General features: G+C 45.9%; 1 protein-coding gene and 1 long non-coding RNA gene across 2 annotated transcripts in view; both read left to right on the forward strand.

Annotated features, from left to right (window-relative positions):
- Nucleotides 1–10,246, forward strand: part of LOC133137742 (deleted in malignant brain tumors 1 protein-like) — a 74,558-nt gene extending 64,312 nt beyond the window's left edge. Inside the window, exons 18-27 of the mRNA XM_061256071.1 lie at nt 3,133–3,430; nt 3,962–4,276; nt 5,099–5,413; nt 5,884–6,204; nt 6,320–6,634; nt 6,932–7,231; nt 7,681–7,752; nt 8,324–8,632; nt 9,598–9,810; nt 10,126–10,246. Of these exons, the coding sequence (XP_061112055.1) occupies nt 3,133–3,430; nt 3,962–4,276; nt 5,099–5,413; nt 5,884–6,204; nt 6,320–6,634; nt 6,932–7,231; nt 7,681–7,752; nt 8,324–8,632; nt 9,598–9,810; nt 10,126–10,232 (2,565 nt within the window). The 3' untranslated portion in view covers nt 10,233–10,246. The remainder of the gene's footprint in view (nt 1–3,132; nt 3,431–3,961; nt 4,277–5,098; nt 5,414–5,883; nt 6,205–6,319; nt 6,635–6,931; nt 7,232–7,680; nt 7,753–8,323; nt 8,633–9,597; nt 9,811–10,125) is intronic.
- Nucleotides 10,247–10,293: 47 nt separating this feature from the next.
- On the forward strand, nt 10,294–11,195 carry LOC133136863 (uncharacterized). The gene is made up of 3 exons (XR_009709561.1): nt 10,294–10,387; nt 10,647–10,727; nt 11,146–11,195. It is a non-coding gene; the product is annotated as an uncharacterized LOC133136863 (long non-coding RNA).
- Nucleotides 11,196–11,784: the final 589 nt, after the last annotated feature.

An 11,784-nucleotide genomic window follows, 5' to 3' on the forward strand; every position in this document is an offset into this window, starting at 1 on the left:
TATCTTAGTGAGTAAAAAGAAAGACAAAATGGCGACTTTCGGAAAGTCCGACGATTTTCACTTTGAGGAAGGTGACGAAACCTTTGAAGCTGATGAGGACAGGCTGGAACAGTGTTTTCAGCCAAATGGTCTGACGGAAGACGACAAAAAGAAGTGGGTTTTTCTGATTGTTGTGGGGCAGTTCTCATGGACTTGTGTGCACCTGATAAGCCAAGTGGGAAAACTATAAATAAGTAATGGGTTTTATGTTCCCGAAACAAATTTTATTGCGGAACGGTGCAAATTTCATACTGAAAACCAAATGGAAGATGAGAGTATCAGTGAAGACATGGCCCATTTAAAAAAGTGGAAAGACTGTTAAATGCAGATTTAACACTCGCGCTTGCGTTTTAAATGAGAGAGAATAAACTGTCAGAGACCAACAGCATTCAGAGACTCACAACTGGCTCAAAAAGCACACAGGGAGTTCCCCACAGCCTGAGAATCAGAAAAAAATTATTCCAGATTGACATTCCAATCAGATTCTGGTAAAAAAATATTTGACAGTGTAATCCTGCCAATTGCTTTGTATGGAAGTGAAGTATGGGGTCCACTCAGTCAACATGACTACATTAGATGGGAGAAGCATCCAACTGAAGACCTACATCCAGAATTCTGCAGAACAATTCTGAACATGCAACAAAAAACACCAAACAATGCAGGCAGGGCTGAATTAGGATGATTCCCATTGGTTATACACATACAAAAAAGGTCACTCAAATTCTGGATGCATCTGAAATCAAGTCCCAAAACAACACTGCAGTTCCATGCATTTCAAACCCGAGAGCTGAACCCTGAAAAGAGTCCACTAAATCAGGTGGTACTGAGACTAACTAATCATCTCATCTAACAAGAACATCCCTTAGACCAGCACTGCTTCACAAACACAAATCAGAATAAACCAAATTGCTAAACAAAATAAAACTATTTATCTGGAACATTGGAACAACCAAACCAAAACACAAGACAAGCTTACTTGCTACCTGGCCCTAAAACGAGAATACAAATTGGGTGAATATCTTCTCACTGTCTGAAGCAGACATGACTCCTTACCAAGTACAGACTCAGTGACAACAACCTAGCCATTGAAAAAGGTAGACATAAAAAGTCCTGGCTACCAAAAGAACAGAGGATATGTGGTCAGTGTAAGACAGGTGAGGTTGAAACAGAGGTGCACTTCCTTCGAAATTGCCAAAAATAGAATAAAATTAGGGAAAAATATTTTAAGAAATTAAAAAAAACATATCCCCAACTTTCTCCATCAAGAAGAGAGAAACCAACTGCCGATAGTCTTGGGGGAGGGAACAACTGCACATATTGCAGTAAAATATGTGTCTGAATGTCACATACTCAGAGACAGTGAGTGACAAAACAAACATCATACAATACTACAATTCACAAACACACACACACACACACACACACATATTGACATGGAATTCATACACTCACACATGCCTGTTATGTAAGCTGTTATTTTTCGATTATTACCTTGTTATTAGTATGTTAGAACAATTTGTATGTAATATGTGTGTGTATGTGCACATACAGGACTGTGCAGAAGTCTTAGGCACCCTAGACTTTATGTTTATTTTGTTGTGTATGTTAGTGTGACCCTGTTGAAATTTATTCATAAGAATATAAAGGAATAAATAAGTTCATAGTTTAATAAATAGTATTTAAGGTAAAAAAAATGTTAAGATTAATTGACCAGCAATTAAGTTATGATTTCGCTCATTGAGAACAATGAATATCGTGTAATGTTCATGGTTTACTGAATACAGCATTTAAAAGGTTCATTATTTGTTGTGTTAAAAATATGTGAAAATGCTTTAAATATGCCTGTAAGAAAAAGGAATAAAGGAGTTTTGTGGATCTGTTTTATTTCTGGAACTTTTGTGAATGAGCCAATCATATTCGAGGTCAGAGGACAAGGAGGCGAGTGGAAAAACGTGAGGAAAAACGGCGGAGTTGAGAGAGAGGGACGAACAAGGAAGACGTGTGAAGCGTGTTGTCTGGTGTAAAGTGAAACACGAACTGTTAAGTTAATGTCAACACCATTTTCAGTGAAAGAGTTTGAGTGTGAGGCTACATTCCATTGAGTAAAGGTACCGTTCTTTTGTTTTTGCCTGCGTGGTGAAGCAGCCAGTTTGTTTTAGGCTACAACGTACACGAGCTACATTCAGGCCTGCATCATGTGAACTGGGTATTACATATTTCAAGCTAGGTTCTTTTATTGCCGGCAATTTTATTTATTTGGGCCCACAGGTTTTGCTGTTCATTTGAATGCATTTGACGTGACATTTGATATTTGAAGTAAATATTGAATACTTTTTTGTGGTAAATGACTACTCTTGATATTTTAAGTTAATTAAGACAAGTAGTAATTTTGTTTAAGCTAATAAGAGTGTTTAAAGGCTAAAAGTGTTTATTTAGAAGGAAAGTAATTCTAAAGACATTTTAGTTAATGTAACATGTAAGAAGTCATGCTTAAACACTGATTTAAAGGGGAAAGAGCATTTAATTTAAAAAGTGAGTAGTCACACACACATTAGGTTAATACTAATAAGTTAATAAATGAAACCCCAAGCTATATATATTTTAAAGAACACAGGTTAGCCACCTCTCGCATTCGTCAAACACGCTAGAGAGGCGCTACATTAGTATAAAAGAACACATTTGAGATCCAAATATTCATTTTCCAAAAGATTTAATTTTAGAGACATTTTTGTATTTAATTTTAAAAAGTGGTCAACAAAAAATATTGATTTGATTCAGTTTTTAACTATTTTGCCAAATTACTAAAAATTAAATTTTTTGTATTCTTATCTGCACAGAATTTTATACAGGTGCCTAAGACTTTTGCACAGTACTGTATATATATATATATATATATATATATATATATATAATTATTATCCTGTGTTTATGACTCTGTTATTTTGTTTAGTTGTTAGTTGTTAGTTTGTTTCCGATCACATATATATTTGCACATGAATTTCCGAAAATTTCTCCCTCTCCCTCTCTCTCTCTCTTTCCCTCTCTCCCCCTCTCTCTCCCCCTCTCTCTCTCTCAGGCAGGGAGGATGTGAGGCTGGTGAATGGTGGCAGCCCCTGTGCTGGGAGAGTGGAGGTTTACCATGATGGAGAGTGGGGGACAGTGTGTGATGAATACTGGGACATGAGTGATGCTGGAGTGGTGTGCAGACACCTGGGCTGTGGAGATGCTGCAGCTGCACCAGGAGAGGCTCACTTTGGACCAGGGTCTGGGACAATATGGATGGCTTTTGTGGAGTGCAGTGGATCAGAATCCTCACTGAAGCAGTGTGGGTCAGAAGGAGGGCCTATAAGTTACTGTAATCATGGAGAGGATGCTGGAGTGACCTGCTCAGGTAGGACTCAGTGTTATTCAGCTCTTACCAATATTCTTAACCAAACTCAGCCCTCTGTATTTACATGAGGATATATTGCTTTTTATGAATGCACAGTCATAATAATACATAGCCATGCTGCTCATGTTTGTTCAGAATGGTAACTGAATGCTGGGCTGGTAAGTGTGTACATTGTTACACTTACTGAACCAATCCAGAATTTACACGGTTACAGAATCTCATATTTATGTTTGTCATGGTCTTTTTCCATAACTATTAGAATGTTTTTTTTAAGTCTGTCTGTAAATTACAGGTGATTGGCTCATCTTACATTGCAGTATACATGTGATTGGCTCATGTCACATTGCAGTATACATGTGATTGGCTCATCTCACATTGCAGTAAACATGTGATTGGCTCATCTCACACTGCTGTACTCCATGTATAATAGCTGTGCAGGCCTGTGTTCAGACAGCTGTGCTGAATGTTGTCTCTGGAATAAGGTGCCGGTCATTGCTGATGATTCTCTCTTTATTCTCTGTTTCCCTGCAGCCCATCGAAAGGTCAGGCTGGTGGGCGGGACTGACCTGTGCTCTGGGAGAGTAGAGGTGCATCATGGGAGCTCCTGGGGCACGGTGTGTGATGCTGACTTTGACCAGCAGGACGCAGAGGTTGTGTGCAGGGAGCTGGGCTGTGGGGCTCCTAAGGAGCTGCGTGGGGCAGCTGCATTCGGCCAGGGCGAGGGCCAGGTGTGGGCAGAGGAGATTCAGTGTGGAGGCAACGAATCTCAGATTTACTTCTGCCCCACTGCACCCTCACAGAATCAACCCTGCTCCCATGGAAACGATGTGGGCCTGGTGTGTTCTGGTAAGAGTCCTCTCTGCAGTGCATTGTGATAGTTTCAGAGATCATTTTATTATTATTGACCTTTATTTATACAGGGTAGGTTGACTGAGAACACATGCTCTTTTGCAGCAACGCCCTGTTCATGCCCCCCAAGTAGCCTAACCTGCATGTCTTTGTGTGGGGGGAGGAACCCAGATACCCAGAGGAAACCCACACAGACACGAGGAGAACATGGAAACTTATGGAAGAGGCTAACAGTGGGGTTAGCATCTGATCAACATATGAAATATACTTCCCACAGATTGTATACACTGATATTTAATGAAGTCTTTACCTTGATCTCTTAGAGTCTTTATGAGTTCAATCTGTGGGACGTTTATTTCAAATGTTGTTCAGATGCTAACCCCACTGTTAGCCTCTTTCGTAAGTTTCCTTTATTATCTCAGTGTTGGTTAGATGCTAACCCCACTGTTAGCCTCTTCCATAAGTTTCCTTTAGTATCTCAGTGCTGGGCAGATGCTAACCCCACTGTTAGCCTCTTCCGTAAGTTTCCTTTATTATCTCAGTGTTGGTTAGATGCTAACCCCACTGTTAGCCTCTTCCATAAGTTTCCTTTAGTATCTCAGTGCTGGGCAGATGCTAAGACCACTGTTAGCCTCTTCCATATGTTTCCTTTAGTATCTCAGTGCCGGGCAGATGCTAACCCCACTGTTAGCCTCTTCCATAAGTTTCCTTTAGTATCTCAGTGCTGGGCAGATGCTAACCCCACTGTTAGCCTCTTCCATAAGTTTCCTTTAGTATCTCAGTGCTGAGCAGATGCTAACCCCACTGTGCTGTGTGTAGGGTACACAGAGTCCAGGCTGGCTGGCGGCCATGACATCTGCTCTGGTCAAGTGGAGCTGAAGTACCAGGATACCTGGTGGACACTGTGTGATGCATGCTGGGATAGCAGGGCCTCCAATGTCCTCTGCCGGCAGCTGGGGTGTGGGACTGCAGTGGCAGTGCCAGGACAGACCTGGTTTGGAAATGGGAGTGGGCCAATCAGCCACGATGTGTTTGATTGCCATGGGAACGAGACACGGCTCTCACAGTGTGCGGTTTCCTCTTGGAGCCGAGCTGCGTGCTCACGTGAACAAGAGGCTGGAGTCATCTGCAATGGTGAGTCATGTTCTCTGTGCTGTGTGCATGTGCACTGCCCACTGCATACTGGCCACTGCTCACTGCATACTGCCCACTGCATACTGCCCACTGCATACTGCCTACTGCATACACAATTTACCACACATTTACACCATACCCCGTTCACACTTTCTCTCTCAGTGCTCAGTGCTCTCTCTCAGTGCTCAGTAACACACAGAGGTGCAGTCTGTAATCCTGTGCACATTAGTGTAACACACAGAGGGGCAGTCTGTAACCCTGTGCACATTAGTGTAACACACAGAGCTGCAGTCTGTAATCCTGTGCACATTAGTGTAACACACAGAGGTGCAGTCTGTAATCCTGTGCACATTAGTGTGAGTAACACACAGAGGTGCAGTCTGTAACCCTGTGCACATTAGTGTAACACACAGAGGTGCAGTCTGTAACCCTGTGCACATTAGTGCGAGTAACACACTTGGGATCCTCAGGCTCTGTTCTCTCCACTCTGGACGGGACGGTTCGGCTGGCTGGAGAGAGTGAGTGTGGGGGCCCAGTGGAGGTGTACTACCAGGAGACCTGGAGCAGAGTGGGGGGGTCCTGGAGCTCCAGGGAGGCGTCGGTGGCCTGCAGGCAGTTGGGCTGCGGCTCTGCGGTGCAGGTCTACAGCTCCTCTCCGTCTGGGACGGGGGCCAGTGACGTGTGTCTGACGGGGTTTGAGTGCTCCGGGAGAGAGTCTCACCTGGTGAACTGCAGCACTCCACACAATCTCACCTGCAGCTCCAGGGAACGGGTGTCCATCGTCTGCTCCAGTGAGTACAGCTTGCTGATCAACCGTCTCTGCAGTTTAGAGTTTTCATCAGATAGGTTCACACAAGCCTGCATTTCAATGAAATATCTCCCTCCCTCTCCAACCCCCTCTCTCAGACCGCTGGTCCCTCAGGCTGGTAGGGGGAAGGGGGCGCTGTGCGGGGCGGGTGGAGGTGCTCCACGACGGTTCTTGGGGGACGGTTTGCGATGACTCCTGGGACCTGGAGGATGCTCAGGTGGTGTGCAGGCAGCTCCAGTGTGGGACGGCCCTCAGTGCCCCGCTACCCTCCTTCTTTGGGCCAGGAAATGGACCCGTCTGGCTGGATGAGGTGGGCTGTGTGGGGAACGAGACGTCCCTGTGGGACTGTCCCACAGCCAGATGGGGACAGACTGACTGTGGACACAAGGAGGACGTGGGGGTCGTGTGTTCAGGTGTGTAACTCACCACAGACTCTACATACTTTGCTCTTACACTGACACTAGATGTGTGTGAATACATGAAACCTGGTTGGAGAGGAAATTCAGGGGTTTCGACAAAGTCTTAGTCAAGTGATGAGACCCATCGCAGGAGGGCAGTGACGAATGTAACACACAGCTTTTCATCCTGACGTATTCCTGCATTTCACTCTTTTAAGTTTGTATCCTCTGTCATTTATGCCAAGCTATTTCAAAGTCATGTTTTTATGAAACCATTTCATCCCTAATTTATTTCTAATATTGTCCTTGTAGAATTCAAAGAGATGAGACTGAGTGAAGGCTGTTCTGGGAATTTGGAGGTGTTCTACAATGGCACCTGGGGCAATGTGTGCTGGAATGGGATGGAGGAAGACACAGCTGCTCTCATATGTCAGGAGCTGAACTGTGGGAACACGAGTGAAGTGTCTAGAACAGGACCGAGAGTGGAATCTGCTCCAAACTGGCTGGATCATGTCCAATGTCGCCCACATGACTCCACTCTGTGGCAGTGCCCATCAGCCCCTTGGGGTGAAAATAAGTGTGATAAAACAGTGGCTCTGCTCAACTGTGCAGGTAAACCCTCTCTCCACTGAAGACAGTATTACTCCCAGTGGGAACAGGAGAATAAACCTTAATCCTGCAAACACAGTATTACTCCCAGTGGGAAGGAGAATAAACCTGAATCGTGCAAACACAGTATTACTCCCAGTGGGAACAGGAGAATAAACCTTAATCCTGCAAACACAGTATTACTCCCAGTGGGAACAGTAGAATTAAACTCTCCAGCATAACTGGCTCATTTTCTGTTGTAGATGATGAAGAGGATATGATTTTATGAATCACATATTTTTAGCTTAAACTGGTGTATATGTAAGGCAGATTATAAGTCTAACATTTGTTTTTGCATCACCCCATGGATGAAATTGGATCTGAAGCATTCAGGTGGCTGTTTGTTTATGATGTGGCATGTCTTTTTTAAATTTATAGTTGATTTATATTAAATTATTTTCCCCACATCAAAGCGGAAGTGGATGAGAATGAGCCAAGGAGCAAGTTGTCATGTTCCTCAGTGAAAAATCAGAGACCTTGCACAAGTAAGTTTTTATAGACTGAATCCCATGATCTGTCAACATACGATGAGGTATCAGCAGGCCAGCATGCAACTGAGCATCCTGAGTCCCAAATCTACTCCTGTGGGAACTGTCATGCATGCATGATGGTCTTTGACTGTATTGACGGTATTTCATTAAAAATAATGTCATTGTCATTTAGGAGAACGGTCTTCTTCAATGAAGGAGGGGAGATTTGCATTCGATCACAAATTAAATATCAAAGTAAACTGAATAATTTGCTCAATTGAATGTATAAAATTGCATAAAGAACATAAAACATGTGAAAATCAGAATGAATTCACTTTGATGTAATGACATCAGCCACAATGTCAGTGGAGATGTGTCTGTAGATGTTAAACCTAATGAGATCAGTCATAATGTCAGTGGAGATGTGTCTGTAGATGTTAAACCTAATGAGATCAGCCATAATGTCAGTGGAGATGTGTCTGTAGATATTAAACCTAATGAGACCAGCCATAACGTCAGTGGAGATGTGTGTAGGAGATGTTCAGCGTATTGAGGCTGCTCAGTTCATCTGTGGCTCCTGCTCTAGATCACTGGCCCCTCCGGGTGGTGGGGGGGGCAGGCGGGTGCTCTGGGAGGCTGGAGGTGTTCCATGGGGGCTCCTGGCGGTCGGTGTGTGGAGACTCCTGGGACATGATGGATGCCCGTGTGGTGTGCAGACAGCTGGGCTGTGTGTTAGCACAGGGGGCTCATGGTAATGCTACTTTTGGGACGGGGAATGGCGCCCTCTGGCTGACTGAGGTGAACTGCAGGGGCACTGAGCTGCACCTGTGGGACTGCCCACACTCTGTGCACAGCAGCTGCCGATCGCAGAACCAGGCTGGGGTCACCTGCACAGGTGAGCCTGCACCTCCACATCGCACCTGGCCCTGACAGAAACACACATCCACACGCCTAGGAGCGGCTTAAAGATCCACCCCGCATCACACCTCTACGATTACTTTACTTCCACAGTCACTCAGAATGCCAGCAGAAATAATGCCTTGGAGCCACATTTAACTTCTTCACAAGCCCTTTATCAGGGGAGCCTACAGACGTGTTTGTGCACATAAAGGCAGAGAGAACACCATCGGGGTCACACCCCATACCAGTGCGCAGGAACAGTCTTTAGTGCCAACTACCACTCCATATCTGAGTGTTCACTCTCAATGGTTATTCCTCTGTATTAGGACAGACACCTAGAGGATTACATTCTGTCTGGTGTGGCTGTCTGAAGTCTCTGAATACTCACATCAAGCTAGCAGTTTGCTAAAATGAAATAGGCAGTTTTTTGTACAGTAAAAAAACATCCACACCGATGAGCCAATGCATTATGACCACATAAGGACCTGAGCGACCGTGACAAGGGCCAAGTTGTCAAAGCCAGATGACTGGGTTGGAGCATCTCTGAAACGGCAAAGCTTTTAGTCTGATCCAGGGCAGCTACACCTTGCACCTTACTGACTGCAAGGATCTGCTGCTAACATCTTGGTGACAGATACCACAGCCCACCTTCAGAGGGCTCATAATGTTTTGGCTCATCGGTACAGTCTTGTACAGAAAGCACAACTTCAGCTAACAAATGTATCTACGTTAAGGCAAAACTTAGTCTCACATCTGTTTTATGTTATTGCACTGGGTATCTTGGGGAATGACTAATAGCAGATCGGGGCTTTGCTTTGAGGGGCAGCGAGGCTGCATCAGTAAAGTAAATGACAGGGAGTGCTCAGCTGGTGGAAGCACAGCTAGGCGGTCCTTGGGTGTCCTGGCGTGCCCATTGTAGGTGCCTGCTGATGCCCAGCACCTCGTCTTCCTCCTTTACAGCTGTGACCACGCCCACGCCGCCCACGCCCACGCCGCCCGTGTCCAAGAGTCCCGTGTCCACGCCGCCCAAACCTCCCGTGTCCAAGCGTCCCCCGCCCCCTCCTTCCGGCCTGTCTATCCCAGCAGTGCCCTTCCTGGTGATGGGGGCGCTGATCTTCCTGCTGCTGGTGCTGCTGGGGGTTCTGCTGCTCCAGAACAGAGATCTGAGGAGAGGTAGGGGCCGGACGGACCCTGGGCGAGCCGGCTTAATTATCCCACCATGGGGACATTCATTTGTCTCAAAGACGCTACACAGAACAAAACCGAACACATCAACATACAGTACAGACAGGGGAAATGTAGGACTGAGTTGTGCTTCATAACTCAGCTTTCAGTCGCTCACCAGACAGCCAGTCGCTCCCCAGTCTGGCCGGATAAGCTGTGCATGATGTGACCTCAGATGAGCGGTCCTACAGGGCCCTGGTTGATCCCACAGAGCTCCCTGAGAGGACACCCTGACTCTGTGCTTCTTGGTCTCTGTTTACACAGCCCTGTCTCAGTGGGACCACGCCCGTCTCCTCGAGCCCATCTACGAGGAGATCAAGTACAACCTGGAGAGCGGGGGAACGGACAGCGCCCCCCGGTGGGGTGAGTGACCCTCACCTGTCCTCAGGCTTAAACACACTGTGGAACGTGCGTGGTGTGGGCGGGGCCAGGACTCACCCTGTCCTGTTCACAGGGAGGAGCCTATCTGAGGACCCGCCCTCCGGGTATGAAGACGTGGGGGACGGCAAGGGACACTCCCTCTCAGGTAGGAGGTGGTACTGCAGCTGTGTAGGAGGTGCTGCTGTGGTCCAGGTAAAGTAGTGGAGGTCTGTGTAGGAGGTGCTGCTGCACAACTTGCCCCACTCTGCCATGTGTGATAATTATTCTGCTGTGTGAGGGTCCTGAGATTACACCACAAGTCCCCACAAGTCCCCACAAGTCCCCACAAGTCTCCACATGTCTCCATATGTCTCCACAAGTCTCCACAAGTCCCCACAAGTCTCCACAAGTCTCCTTGCTTTCAGGGGACCTGGTGATGGAGGACGCCGCAGAGAGCTACGATGATGTCATCACTGCTGTGGATGCGCACCCAGACAGTGTGGCAGGTGAGTGTTTTCATTGGCCGGGGCGATCATTCACCACTTTCTCCTCCTGAATACATCTGTTTGCATTCAGTGTTCTGTATCGTCCTAATGAGTGGCTTGTGTTTAGCCCGTGGAAATCTCTCAATCAAGTTTTTCACATTAATTAACGAGAACAGGCCTTTCAGCCCGGCAATGATTGCCTTTTCCTCCCACTAAAGTGCACCTAATGCTTTGTCTACCTACAAACTAGTCTGTTTTGATTTGATCACATAAAACAGTTCTTGAGTGTAGTCCAGCCATAGACTTGGAAATAACTTTTAAAGTTGTTCCCCCAATGATTAATGTAACCACTACAACCAGCGAAGCCCATATGACCATTATAAGGGCTCTACAGTGTTCCCAGTTTAACCAGCTCGGCTGCTGCTTCTGTCTGTTTAAGGGGAGCTGGCCGAGGGAGACGCACCAGAGTACTATGATGATGTCATCACCACCCAGCAGAGCCTGGAGGCTTTTTCAGGTGGAGTTTCTCTGGTTGCAGATGAATGTCGGAGCGAAACACAACCTGTCACCAAACTCACAGTCTTCTGCTCAGGGGGATTGTGTGTCTGACTGCGGCCGTGTGATTTTCATTATTAATGTGACGTTTACATTCCACGTTTTGATGCTAAGTTCATTATTCCATTTCCTCCAGCTGCCAGTGGGATGGACTATGATGATGTGGGGGAGGAGCCACCTGAAACAGCATTCTGAGATTTTGTGGGAGGAAGTGCCTGCCCAGCAGTTTGGATCGCACAGCATACAGCAAACACACAGCTAAAGGAAAATGTTTTAATATAAAACCACATCCTCGTAGATCAGCCATTCATCAATGAGTAATTCACCTGAAACGACTGACAGCAGGTTCCTTAGCTTGCTCATGAATCAGGACATTGACATTGTTGGTACTTATACACATTATACACATCCCAACTCTCCTTGCTCCTCTGCAAGATCACATTTTTAAAGATGATTTTATTGTACATAGCTGGTGAGTTCCTTGCACTGGCCGCCTTGTTACTATTCAAAACTATTTCATACT

This window comes from Conger conger, chromosome 9 (assembly GCF_963514075.1).
Source record: "Conger conger chromosome 9, fConCon1.1, whole genome shotgun sequence".
Classification (NCBI taxonomy): Eukaryota; Metazoa; Chordata; class Actinopteri; order Anguilliformes; family Congridae; genus Conger; species Conger conger.